We start from the raw sequence: 14,791 nt of genomic DNA, 5'->3' as shown, positions 1-14,791 counted from the left end.
TCCAACAAGAATCCACCCCAACCAGGTATTAATCTCAACTACTAGCGAAGCAAATCCTTGATGATATGAACCCAACCTTCTATCCTTGTATCCTAGACCCACTTCAATATAAACTCGAGACCTCTGATTCATTGCCAAAGGTCACTTCCACTAAGCTACACTCCAGGGCCAGGAAAAAAAGGGTGTCATGTAATTATTAAATATCACATCTACTATGATATGAATGCATCATAGTATGAACACATTTCTAAGATTTCCTTCCTTTCCTTTTAAATTAAACCACTATCTTTATCCCCCCCAATGATAGTAAGAAGAGCTAATGGGCCCTCTTTGTCACTAACACAATCTGCAATATAAAGATGGTTCCTACATTTACAGACAAATTGAAACAATCTCCAAAGAAAGATGGCTCCTAATTTACATACAAAACCGAACAAAGCAACAAAGAGAACACCTTTCTTCGTCTCTGTGTATGGAAATTGATGTATCGAGCAGAGGAGCGCATTGGTTCTCAATCCAGGTAGAAGAGAGTCACAATTTTTCGGAGGTTTCTGGCCTCTTGACATGTTTCCATCAGCAACTTGCTGTCATGGAAGGCAAAGCAAATGACTTGCTGTACACAAGTAATGATGTCAAGGTTACACAACCTGCAGTCTCTCCAAGACAAGAACAATGATCAGATAGAGTCCTCTTTGCATTTACCCAGAAAATAATTTAAAGTACAGAATGCTACTGAGAAGTCTGACAGTAAAATAAATGGTCTAACTGTCTAGTCCTGTAATGCCAGAAGTGTGCTCATTGATATATGACTCTTAGAGGTAGAACTGGTGAATAAACCGACAAGCTAATGAAGTGGGACCTAGACGAGTGGAGCTTAAGCCCTTTGTCCTTTTTTTCTTTCAAAGCGAAGTGCCCAAATGAATCAAAAGCCCATACCAAATAGAAAACCGTTCTTTTCCTACTGGCCAATGAATGGAAGCAAACTATGGTGAGAAACAGTGAGATCAGATCACTGTGTTGCAGTGGTTGTAACCTCAGATTAACATTATCTTCCATTTCCCATCATCAGGGTTTGAAATTGTGGATGGGGTCAGAGCAATAAGAAGGAAGCAGGCAAGTTGAAAGCTCTCACAGCAGCAAAAGAGTGTATAAAGGGCATCATGAATTTGGAAGCACTCTTTGCTTAGTCCTATTCATTAAAAGATTACAAATATGAAGCTGTTACGGACCTGCTGGCTTCTATCAGATGAAGGTGATCATTGTGAGGCTTCTCTATCACATTCTGCACCTGAAAATCCACACAAAAAAACAATAAATAAGATAACACCAATAACATTCTTTTGCACCCTACCAACAAATATGTTGGTTTAAGTTTTAATTTTCATTGCAATTCCACATTCTTAATAATTTGTCCTTATTTGGAAACTCAATTTAATCCATGCTCTTGCATGTTAAATAGATCAGCAATAGTTATGGACCCTCAATCCTAAAAGAGAAACATTCATGTTGGAACATTCCGACCATACACAGCCTGCTGATTCACTGGCATGGACTCTTCCATTAGCAGCTGCTAGTCATCCCTGGTTGGGCCGTAGTCCACAATGATACTGATAGGTTAAAAAACTATCTACTATAGCAATGGTTGTTAGATTAGTAACTATGTCAAAGACCCTAGCTACTACATTTGCCTCTCTCTTGTAAAAGTTTTGAAGTCCTGACTAATCAAAGTTTCATGTGGGCTCAACCATAGCCACACAAGGAGTGTGCTCGATACCATCTCGTAAAAATGGAAGATCTAGTGTTATATAACTAAAAGCACTCAGTTCATTGTGAACATGACTTTTAAATAAAAAACTTGACCCAAAAATTAATCAATCCTACCCAAAAGATAATAAAGAAAAAGGTAAAAGTTCAGGATAAAACTGTTTCACACCTATTTTCCTTTTAAAGGAAGTTTTTCTGCAAAATGTTGAAAACTTTTCAAGTTGGATGGTTTGAAATCATCTGATTGTGATCATTTTAAGTGGGCCATGAAGTAGCTGGTTCTTCATCACAGGTGGTGTTTAATAACACATGCCACACATTTGTGGCAAAAATTCTAAATATTTGTTTGATGAGGATCACAACATGACATTAGAATGCAAACCTAATTCTGAAATAGAAACTACTATAAATCATGGATGGAAAAATTATGAACTTCTAGTAGTACAATTTCCTTTCACGAAACTAATTATTGATCAAACACATCAAATAAAAGACTAGATGTTCAGTCATTAATACCTTTGACAGTGAAAGAATCATGGGAATGATAGCAGCAAAGGTATTTAATTTTCAATAAATGAAAAATGAAACAAGAGAAAGTCATGAGCAAATCTTACTTTAGACAGCAGTTCCTGGCTTTCGGGAGGTTGCTTTTTCAAACTCTGAGGCAAGATTACAGTAAGCAGTTCTGGTTTCTCCGCTCTCAAAGCACCTCTTATAACAGCCGCATTCGTCCCAGATGCTCCTGATGTATAAATGTGGTTTTCCTGCAGGAAAAAATTACGGTAAAGCAATGACCTTGAAAATCAGGAACATATGCTCGCCCATGCAGCCAACATGAAAGTGGTAAGATCCAGTACTGAGAAAACATCTGGTCTGCCTGACGAGCACATAATGTTACATATAAAATAAACTAGACTGAAGTTCCAATGTCATACAGTTATAACCATAGCATAGCTCAGGATCTCGATAAGTTCTTGATGCAGGAATCCCATATTTCGTGTCCCAAAGAAGCCAATAGCTCTTGGCCCTTCTTGTTGAATGGCCAATAACTCCTGCAAAAATAAAATAAATATAGGCATACCCAAAGAAATTAGCAGAAAGGGGAAAGCAGGGTGCTTCCATGTTGCAACAGAGAATCATATGGAATTATGGTCAAGCACGCGACTTGAGAATAAGGACTTTGCTGACCCACAAAAAGACAGATTCATGTAAGAGATTTCAAAGAAAAACATCATCACAGTCAGATTAATCTACACCAGATCTCTGAAAATTTTAGAAAGAAATTTTATTTTAAAAATCTTAAATAAATTTAAAAAATCAAATAGGCATAGGTCATCTAATCATTCAAATGTTTACTGTCCATATGTCTTAAGTGGGACCCCTTTGTTGTTAGTCCCAAACTTTCAATCTCAAGGCATCTGGAAAAGTAGCACATTTAAGGTGTTACGGTTTAACCACATATTACACATTTCCAAATCAGACAATAAAATAAAGCATGAGGGAACAATATCTCAACTGAAGAACTACTCCACACACCCAAGTCTGACTCCGAACTACTCAAGATGATACCTCCATGTAAACTTTTAGGCCGACAAAATGACATACCTGCAGATAATCCATATCAGTGACTGGTTCATACCCTGATACCAGCAACGACCCTGATCCTTCCACAACAGATTGGGCTTGGGTTGGAACTTGAGTGAACACCTCATCATCAGAACCAAACATATGCACCCCATTCACCTCATCATTTCTTGAACTATCCATGTCCTGATCTCTTCTCATATATCCACAAAGCCACTGCAGCAGTACATGAAAAACAGAAGCCCCGGTAATAAATCATTAGGGCATAATTAAAATAGAAAAAATAGTGAAAACTATCTGCACATGGTAAGTAATTTCACAATGAGCTTTAGGACTTGTTGATTGTTGTGGAATGGAATTCAATGTTTTAAACAAACTACTCAATATCCAGAAATCTCATAACTTGAGCATGTTTGCTCAAGTCGTTACTTTATACTACATGGTAGAAGAGACAGCCGTGTGTAACTTTGACACAAGTCACACAACGTGGTAAAGCTTTTAAATTCCAACTATTTGAGGTCCAATTTATATCTAGTGCATAACATAAAAGGCATTCACTCCACATTAAGGATAACATGACTCCTTTCAATCTCAAAAGAGATAATAGCCAATGAATCAGAAATGATCAATCATTTAATTTTGTGCAAATGGAAGTTCTCTGACATTGGAAAGTTAACTAGATAGAATGGTCCTTGATTAGATAAGCTTGCTCACTTAAGACTCTAAATCCAGTGACCATTCCAGTCCAGATTATATTTTCTGGGAATGTTCAATGATAATGATCAAGTTTGATATGCCACCTGATCTGGGGACATACAAATTTTGGAGAGAACTTGTGGCTCTAATATACCTTCTAAAGAAACCTAATTTGAATTCCTAAAAGAAACCTAATTTCCCAGCAACAAAAACTAAACAAAACTGTTCTTTCTGTCAAACCTATGTAAAACTCTATCATTTCTTACTATGCTTGCTTTTCCCTAGGTGAATGACCTCTCTCTTCTTTCTTGCAGAATTTGCCTTCCTCCCTCTCTAGTTCTATATTTGTAGGGAATATTCCAAGCACAGATACAACGGTCAAATTGATTTTTTTTTTTTATTCTAATGCTTCATTGCACACAGAGAAAGAAGAAAGGACAAAGTCTATCATGCCGGTAATCGACATACAAAGAAAAAAATTTACAATATAATGGAAAATAAAAAAGAAAGACTTTAAAAGGTGTTGTAACCCAAAATTTACCATACGCATCCCACACAAAAAGACTGACACAACCAAAATTTTTTACTTCATTTAAGTCAGTTCCCATCCCTTAAAGATTCATGTATCCCTTTCCTACCATAAAACACCAAAATTACAAGTGAGGGAACATTTCCAAACACCTCTAATATTCTTATTTCCATTCTAAAGCACAATGCAAAAAGTGCTCTTCAATCTGTGGGACCACCGATTGAACCCACTTTCTGAAGCAAAAAAGCAATTTAAGGAAAAATGTTCATCCGCTCTACTGCTTCTCAAACATGATTATTATTAGAAACACCAAGTTCTCATTAATCAAGTGGTCTAACACCGAACGACTATCCAAAGCTGCCAACCAAGTAAAGACAGCCGATTTTACGTGGAACTCATATTTCTTACTTTCCTAGCTGGAAATTACCCCCACTTACATTTATAACTTTCCCAAAATAAGAGTTAACCATAATGTACAGTTCTCATGGTAATGCCAAACCAATCTATCCTCACCTTCTCCATGATGCTCTTCAAACAGGGAAAATAAGGATTTTAAATAAGTACATTTTTAATACAAGGTTTTAGATTTTGTTCTTTAACCTTTTGTAAACAAGATTCTGAACAAAAGTCTCCACGTATGTTAGACCATTAATAGTCCAACTTTGGAAGGCAGTTAAGTGGTTTATCGTTAGTCCTACCATACAACAGGAATACTTTTGATTTTATATTCATAATTGAAAAAGGCGGCAGTTACAGCATGCAAAGTTTTGTTTGACGTTCCTGTCTCTCAAATCCCTATTCCTTTCTCTACCTCTTCTGATTGCACTTTTCTTAGCTCTCTAATTTCATCTCCCTTCTTATATGATTGAAAGCCTTGGAGATTGCTTTGCACCCTTCTTTGTTCTGACCACTGTTTTCACTGTTGTCTTCTATTATTTCCCTCTATTTAGTCCTTTCATTCTCCTCATATGATCTCAAGTACTTTGAGAACCAAATCTGAAGTACTCTAAACGTCTGTCTCTCTCTCTCTCTCTCTCTCTCTCTCTTCCCCATTTCCCAACAATATACTGGTTCTTGGTCCTATTTTAAGAACCCTATTCCCTGTGAGTTACACCAGCAAATTTGATACTTCTACATTTGACAAAAAATCAAACAGAAGGACCTTCCCATGAATTGATGCTAAATCCCTCACAGACCCGTTTGTGGCAGGGTAAAGGTTTACCATAGCTGAGAAAGGACAAGAAGTTCCAAATCTAAAACCCCAACTGGATAAGTTTTACATTCTAAGGACACACAAACAAACCGAAGTTTCAACAATTCACTGTCACACAAACAGAAGCCATACCATAGCCTATTATTTCAAAAAACCATGGTGCATTTGCTTGGCGTTCTGAAAGCACCCTTCATGCTTTTAAGAACTAAAATCAATTCAACTTTTTTCTGTTGGGCTCTCAAAAGCAAGAAAATTACCTTCAAAATACCAATCAAACTGTGCATGATAAATCCAAAGCTCAAAATCGAAGGATTTTTGTATTTCAAAGACTGAGCCAAACAACGACCATTACTCAGAATAACATCATATACTATAAAACACATACATTTTTGTATTTCAGACACAAAACCCAATTCTGAGAACACCATTTGATATCACAAAACACATTGGCATTTCCAACACAACAAAGCAAAACTCAAATTCCCAGAACACCATTTCATATCACAAAAACATTGACTTTGGTATGTCAAACACTAAACGAAGCAAGACCCAATCTCAAAAAACCACTTGATACAACAAACCACACACAATTTCGTATTCCAAACACTAAACCAAGCAATACCCAATTCCCTGAACACCATTTCACACCACCAAACATATACACTACTCTCTTCCAAACAGAAAACCAAACAAGACCGACTTCCCAAAACACCATTTCACAACGGAACGAACATGCAACCACATATCTAGAGAGAAAACGAGAGAGGTATACCATCTGCCTTGACGAAAGAGTGGATCTTTTCTCTGGGAAACATCTATGGAGAGCAAGAGAAGGGGAGAAAATGAAGGGGTTGGAGGAATTCGGACTGGGGGAAGTGACAAAATGGAACAGAATTGGGAGTTTGGAGGGAGAAAATGAAAAGGAGGCAATGGGTGTGGTGGTGGCACTGGTGAGGCCAAGAGGAGGCAAGACTAGCCTTAATGGAGTAGTCATTGTTACTCTTTTTTTTTTTTTTTTTTTTCTTTCTCCCCACTGATTTTTCTGTGCAGCTTTTTCTTACAATTTTTTTTTTCTTTTTCTTTTCCAGTGAAAACAAGCTGAAGAAAAAAGGTCTCTCCTTTATTTTCCCTTTTATACTTTGGTTTTTTCTTCATTTTTTATTTTATTGAATATTATTTTTGTATATACATATATAGAAAATTAAATAAGAAAACAAAAAGGCCATTAGGGTTTACTTCAATTGGAAAAGTACATTTAAATGCAGACTTAAGCTGACTTGGCAGAACAAGAAATATATATTTATTGCATTTATTACTAACATTTGATTTAAAAATTAAACTTGAGAATTGTTTTCTAAGTTGAACATATAAATCAATTATAAAGTTGAAAATTAATCTTGAAAAGTAAAAAATTATTTTAAGAAATAATTATTTAAATTATGAAAAATTACGTGTATTTTAAAATATTTTTAAATTGATAAATGTTGAAAATTAATCTTGACAAGTAAAATATTATTTTAAAAAATAATTATTTAAATTATAAAGAAGTGCGTGTATTTAAAAATGTTTTTAAATTGATAAAAGTTGAAAATTAATCTTGACTAGTAAAAAGTTATTTTAAGAAATAATTATTTGAATTATGAGAAAGTATGTATATTTTTAAATAGATAATAGTATAAAATTAATATTAACAAGTAAAAAATTGCTTTAAAAAATAATTATTTGAATTATGAAAAACTGCAAGTATTTTAAAATATTTTAAAATAGATGAAAGGTGTATTTTAAAATAGATAAAAATTGAAAATTAATCTTGACAAGTAAAAAGCTATTTAAAAAAAATAATTATTTGAATTATGAAAAAGTGCAAGTATTTTAAAATATGTTTAAATAGATAAAATTTGAAAATTAATGTTGACAAGTAAAAAGTTATTTTAAGAAATAATTATTTTAATTATAAAAAAATGTGAGTATTTTAAATAGATAAAAGGTGTATTTTAAAATATTTTTAAATAGATCAAAGTTATTTTAAAATATTTTAAAATAGATGAAAGGTGTATTTTAAAATATTTTAAAATAGATAAAAATTGAAAATTAATCTTGACAAGTAAAAAGCTATTTAAAAAAAATAATTATTTGAATTATGAAAAAGTGCAAGTATTTTAAAATATTTTTAAATAGATAAAATTTGAAAATTAATCTTGACAAGTAAAAAGTTATTTTAAGAAATAATTATTTTAATTATAAAAAAATGTGAGTATTTTAAAATATTTTTAAATAGATAAAAGTTGAAAATTAATCTTGACAAATAAAAAGTTATTTTAAGAAATAATTATTTGAAATATAGAAAATTGTATATATTTTAAAATAATTTTAAATGAAGAAAAATAAAACTGATTTATAAAAATTTGAAATTCATTTTTCTATATTTTTTAAAATTAGTAGGTCAAAATCCATTTTTCCCCGTTACTTTTTTAGGATCTATTCTTATAACACATTATTAAAAATAATTTTAAGGTGTTTTTTTTATATACCTTTTTAGAGTAGTTTAATGAATAATTAAAAATATAGATAATGTTTTTGGAACGTCCACATTATGTATAAATGCATAGAACCTTCAGAATAAATTGAGAAAAATGATTTTTCATGTTTGAGTTTTTTCAAATAATTTTGTTTATGATGATAATTGAATTTTTTTTTTAAATGGCAATTAAAAATGTTACCAAACATATCCTTAATTTTATATTTTCTATTTTTTGAAGGCTTAACTAACGGTAACATTATCATCTAATATTTCTAAAAGATCAAAATATCCCCACTAAAACTTCAAATATTTAGGCTTGTTTGGATACTAATTGTAAAAACAATTTTTTTGTTCTTTAGAATGGAAAACATTTTTGTAACTTAAAAAAAAATTGTTTTTTAATTCATAAATTTGAGGTATTTTCAATATCTTTGTATAGTTTTCTGAATAACAAACAAAAATATGGAGAACATTTTGGGAACTTTTACATTGCATATAAGTGAATTCATGAAGAATTATTAATCTACATTATCAAAATCTCATTATAAAACTTATTTAAGAAAAATCATCAATAAATTCATTTTTGTTTTCTAGCATTTTTATAAACCATTAAAAAAATTATTTTTATAAAAATTTGTTCAAGTTTAACCAAGCAAAAGTAATTAATCCCTTTGGATCATTGCTAAGTAATTATCATTTCAAAATTACCAAAATACCATTATAAAATAAATTTATTTAAGGAAATTAACCATGAATTACACCTAATAAGTAAAAGTCAATTCCTTTTGCTCATTGTTTTGTAGCATTTGCATTTTCTTTATCTAACCTTATGGACACTTAATCACTTTTTTTTTTATACATTATGTAGTACTGTGAAATAATCGACGCAATACTAATTAAATTCTTGATAAGTGTATGATGTCTAAAAAGAAATCCTTTTCAAAAAGTAGTATTTTCAAAACAAAATCTAAAACTATGGTTGTTTATGTTGAAGAGTTACCTTAAATGTAAGATGAGTCAACTTATCATAATTAGTTACAAGACTCCATTTCTATGTTGTGGAAAGCTTCATTCTCATCCTTATTTATTAGCTATCTCTCCTTTCTTATTTTTATATGTTATTTGAAGTCTATATATTTTGTAAATTACTCATTATAGAATTAAGAAATTCAACAAAAAATTACAAAGTCTCTCTAAGGTTCAAATTCTCCAAATTTTTAACTTTGTATCTAAGCAAGTCAATTCACATTAATAGCTACCTCCTCTCAATCATTGGGATCCTCCACTGGCTTCAATCCAGTGGCATATCAGCAAAGTAACCAATAAGTCTCTATTCTCTTTTAGCTTTTTCTATTTCAAAACCTCACTCCACTAACAATGAAAATAGATAGAAACTACACCTTTTGGTGCTCATAAGTTTTGCATATAGTTCAAATTGGAAGGATATTTGTTTGAGACCAAAGTCTGTCAAACTCAATATGTAGATCACAACAATCAATGGGAGGATAATAGTGAGGCCTATCAAGTGAACCCTAGTTTTGTCATCTAAAAGAAAATTGATTAGTCTTTAATGAGTTGGTTAGGGCCATGTTTGGTCAAGTGGTATGTTATACCAACTCACTACACAATCATAGGAACACTCTGTGATGTCCCAAACCCAATTTCAGGGTAAAACCATAATTTAGAAAAAAAAAAAAAAGCTAAATAAATTTAATAAGGGTATAAAAGTCTTTTAAAATTTAAAAGTCCAAGGTATAAATTAGATTTTTCTTATCTTCTCTATTCAGAAAATCCTTTTACATAGAGATTAGAGATCAGAGAACATAGGGTAGCGTAAAACTAAATATTTAGAAGGTTTGCGTTGAAGATCGGTTTTCAAGGTAAGATTTTAACCCTTAAATTATTATTTTAGATTCATTAATCAGTTTTGAACCCTTTAAAAATTCCTTGGAAGATGTCAATCTAGATTAGGATTGTTTTTTTTTTGTTTTTTTATTAAAAATATTGGAAATTTATTATTATAAATTGATTTATTGATGAATAGGGGAATTTCAATATTCAAATGAGTAGTTTTCTAAACAATGAAATTAAAAATAAATGGAAGAAAAACAAATCTTGGATCTTAGATGTGAAAAAAAAGAAATGTTTTTGTGGTTGTGCATGGCTATAATTGAAAAATGAGAGAGAGAGAGAGAGAGAGAGAGAGAGAGCTTGTAGGTTTACAGGACAAAAAGGAAAATGAAAAATGTGGAGATATATGTTTTTGTAAGTTTTAATAAATAAAACAAAAAGTTTGACTTTGGTTTGTTTGACCTTAATTAACGAGTTATAATTGTTGACATTTTCAACCTTAGTCGATTGGTTCTAATAGTTGACCTTATGACCCTAGTTAACGAGTTATAATTGTTGACATTTGGTTTAATCTACCTTAAAAGGAACAAATTTGAGGCTAGCCACTCATTTGTAAAGTCCCACCTAATTGGGCACCATTTGTTATTTGATAATTAGAGTAAGAATATTTTGAAATGTTTTTTATTTGAATTTGTTGTGAAATTGTTTTGATATAGATATGAAAATGTTTGATAGAAAAGTTTTGAATGCTTTAATATGTTTGAACTCAAAAGTTTTATGAAAAAAGATTATGCATTATATCTCCTATTTTCAATCATAATTGAAAATGTTTGATTCATGAAACTACATTAATTTTCTTTATTGGGCTTTGAGTTTATTCCCTTTCGTTGTCAATTTTTTAGGTACTTTTAGTACAAGTGAGGAGTGATGGTTAGACTAGGGAATTTTCTTTATTAGGATTTTGGTTCAAACTTTGTTTTGAACATTGTTTAGATGTTAAAATTTAATTCTCATTTAAATTATTTGAGTTTGGAGTTATTTGGACAATAACACTTTGGTTAATGTGCTAGCTTTAAAGTTGAGAATTGAGAATTGTGGGATTTATTTATTTTACTACTATGAACAAGAATTTAGTAATTGGAAACCATCTAGTTATGAGATGAATATTTGTGTCATTTCCACTTTGAGCCTTCGGGATTGAGGTGTGAAATGACCATAACCTTGGAGTGGATTTTGGGGCATGAAATATATACTACAACTTTGTTTTCAACTTCAATAAATTAAGGAGGGATCCATGAGTTCAAATGATTACATACTAAATATGAAAGCTATTGTCTAGAATATTTCTACTGCAAGACAATTAAGTTTTAATGAGGAATTGATTTTATACATTCTTGGAGAAGTGGCTTGGAGTATGATCCTATGGTCATCAATCTCGCCTCTCAATGTGATGATGTAACTTTATAAGAAGTCTAATTTAGGCCATAAAACCAAGAAATGAGATCAAAACAAATAAATTCAATTGTTGTAGTTGTAAACCTTAAGATTGATCTTTCAACCCCTATTTACTCAATTTATAAGTTCTATTTCTATTTCATTTTATTTGTTTCCAAAGTCAATTTTTATCTTGATTTTAAGCCATATTGGTTAGAGATTTTATGTTTATTCCTTTTTATATTTTGAGACCATAGATTTTCTAGTTTAAGCCTATATTCACCCATTTTAGAAACCTAATCATAGCCTTCTATTTGATCTACCACTTTTAAACCTGAAAGACCTAATCTTCTCTTTTATCTCATTCTTTCCCTCCCATTGCCACCTCATCCACTACCTTCTTTCATTTTCTCATTTTTTTTCTTTCTTCTCTTTCTCACCCACCATGCTCACTCCATGCATTCATAGCCACTCCACCATCTTCATTTCTTCTCTTCTTCTTCTTTTTCTTTCTTCTCTGTTCCTTTTTCTTTCTCACTTTTCCTCATACCCATGGCCACCATCGCCCATGCCACCATGGATACACCAAATCTAACCATTTTCTTCTACCTTTAGTCCATGCACCATTATGACACTGACACAACCTTCAATAATCACCCATAGTGATCTCACACGTCGCTAAATCCACTACACCAGCCATGTGCCACCATCCAATACCCTATTGGTTAGGTCTCAAATGTGATACCTATGAGTGTACCAAATCTTTAATTTCAAGGATTTTAATTATGGCATAGTGGTACTAGGGTTGATCCCATAGGGAAAAGAATTTAATAAAGTTATTTTTTTAAGGTGGTTAGCAAAAAAAAATTTCTACCTTGGCCATAAGTAATCAAAAAACAATGTGAGTGAATGAAAGTACTTTAAAATTAGAAAGAGTCCTTGGAAATAAGAAAAAAGTAATAAAAAATGAACATATTTTTTATAACATAAACGACAAGTGTTGTGAGTAAGAGTAAGTGGCCAACGTTCACCTTATGGTAAATTTGGTCACTTCCCAATCATAGAAATCATCCATTTTGGGTATTTTGGTCTACAAAGGAACTAAGGTGTCTAACTTAGGGCAATTAGGTTTAGTAGTTATTAAAATAGGCTTGCTTCTAATAGCAACTTAGCTTATGACCCTTACTACTAATGCAATAAGCACTTCACTTTATAAGGAGACCACCCTTTCTAAATGTTGGACTGATGCATAAGGGAAAGACAAGACTAAAACATTAAAAATCCAAATAATATCCCAATAGATGTATGGATTATGACCTTAACTATTGTAGCCTACATTTGTTACAATTGCCAACTTTATCTTCTCTTTCCACGTACAAGCTAATAGAATAGGAATTGAATTTACATGTAGTAAAACAAACAACCTCTCCCCCTTTTCTTACAACATTGAGATGATTAGCCTAACATCTTAACTATATGTTAGGGAATTTTGACCTTTTTAAAAAATTTACCTCTAAGCATATGGAATAAATTAATAGTTTGCATGCCTATATTGTGTTTGATTTCTATTCCATAAAAATGTTTCTTCAAATCTGGTTTGTTTAGTGTATAATTGGGCATCTTGAACCTTGAGATGTATTCTAGACACATTTTATATGTTAGATAATTTTTTCTAGGGTGTATACTTTACTTCTAACCTCGTTACATTCTTTCACATATTCACATGTCCTATTTTTGCATTCCTTGTACATTCAATGAAACCAATTAATTTGGTGTCTTTTCAATTGTTTTTTATTCTTGGCATATATACATTTTGTACATGTTGAAAAAGTTTTGTCTTGATGCATAACCCCTTCTTAACCTTGTTAAATAAATTTAAATGCTTATGTGTTATCCATCTTTTGCGTCATAGAATGTTTATTCAATTATGATTCTTTTAGTGGATATTTGGTTATTTTTGAGCTTTGATTTATATTGTAGATACCTTGTGCATCCTAGATTTTTATTATTTATTTATTTATTTTAGAATAATAAATCTCTTTTCTAATCTTATGAATTAGTTTATTCTTTTTTATGTATATGTGTTGTCTTATTTTAGTGCACTTGAGGTAAACTTTTATATTTTACTGTTTAATCTCTTTAATTGAGTTTATTTATCTTTATTTATTTATTTTATCTCTTTTATCTTTTTTATTTGTTTTGTCTTGGTGTATCATAATCTTCTAATATGCATAGATTATGTATCGATCATCATTCTTTTATCTTTTGTTACCATGCCTTATATATTTATTTGTGTTTTGCTCTCTTGGTACACATGATCTATTAGTAAATTATGATAGTTCTCTTCATTTGTTTATGGAGACCTTGCTAGAGCTTAGAAAGGTCTACTCTACGATAAATTTTCAATAAGTAACTTGACATTTGGACTTAGACTCGTTTTTCATAGACATTCCCTTTATTTAAAAAAAGAGTTATACTGCATTTTTCTTTAACATTTTACTTTCCCTTTAGAAATAAACAAAAATAAGTGACCAATTCAATTTTCAAAAATTATTTTCCATAATAAAAATTAATCTTGCTATTGAGTGCGAATACATATGAAAAATCTGGGTCTACAATAGGCCACTTCTTTTATTAAATACTTCATGATATTTTAAACAGTTTTAAAAAGGATGGTTAGGTTGATGTTGGGTGTGATATTCATAATTATTCCGATCTTTTCATAATCACAATTTAGAACCTTGACAAGTGCTAAATTGTTTTCTCCAGGCCATGATTATAACATATTATCAAACTCTAGACATGATATGTGATAGGAATTTTGCTGAGATGGAACCAACTAAACTCATAGATGCACTTGATTTTCTTGCTTCATATATTATGAATCTTGAATCTAATTTTGAAGAGAAGTATGAGAATGTGGATGCCAACTCCAACTGGGAGGAGAATGTTTAGTTTTCTTCTATTGAGCCTTCATTTTCAATTGATCAACACAACTTGGATGTTGAGTTTAATGGTTGTATGACCAGCTTATTTGATGCTACAACTAGGTTAAATCCAATCCATATTGAGATAAAAGTTCTCAATCCAAAACCCAATGAATTTACTAACTAAAAACCTAAAATTTTGGTTAACTTTGAGCCTATAACTTGTATCAATCATTATCTAGTTAGAACAAGTAAGTATGAGGTTAAATTAA

At 31.3% G+C, this 14,791-nt stretch overlaps 1 protein-coding gene across 1 annotated transcript; it reads right to left on the bottom strand.

The window, feature by feature from the left end:
* Positions 1-236: 236 nt before the first annotated feature.
* Positions 237-6,803, bottom strand: LOC100261763 (uncharacterized). The gene is made up of 6 exons (XM_010657634.3): positions 6,559-6,803; positions 3,370-3,564; positions 2,700-2,816; positions 2,379-2,528; positions 1,230-1,288; positions 237-647 (listed from the first exon to the last, which is right to left on the bottom strand). The coding sequence occupies exons 1-6, from the start codon at positions 6,778-6,780 to the stop codon at positions 512-514; spliced, it is 879 nt and encodes a 292-aa protein (XP_010655936.1). The 5' UTR covers positions 6,781-6,803; the 3' UTR covers positions 237-511.
* Positions 6,804-14,791: the final 7,988 nt, after the last annotated feature.

The sequence above is a fragment of the Vitis vinifera genome, chromosome 10 (genome assembly GCF_030704535.1).
Source record: "Vitis vinifera cultivar Pinot Noir 40024 chromosome 10, ASM3070453v1".
NCBI classification, from domain to species: Eukaryota; Viridiplantae; Streptophyta; class Magnoliopsida; order Vitales; family Vitaceae; genus Vitis; species Vitis vinifera.
The sequence above is the reverse complement of the archived record's forward strand: the minus strand, read 5'-3'. Positions and strand labels throughout refer to the sequence as shown.

What these genes read in the sequence shown, in the direction of transcription:
- LOC100261763 (XM_010657634.3), bottom strand. Translation starts at nt 6,780, where the DNA reads ATGACTACTCCATTAAGGCTAGTCTTGCCTCCTCTTGGCCTCACCAGT. An exon ending in GCTATGCTATGGTTATAACT is followed by an intron (nt 2,529 to 2,699) that starts GTATGACATTGG and finishes TTTTTCCTGCAG; the next exon opens with GAAAACCACATTTATACATC. An exon ending in GCCAGGAACTGCTGTCTAAA is followed by an intron (nt 1,289 to 2,378) that starts GTAAGATTTGCT and finishes GTGGATTTTCAG; the next exon opens with GTGCAGAATGTGATAGAGAA.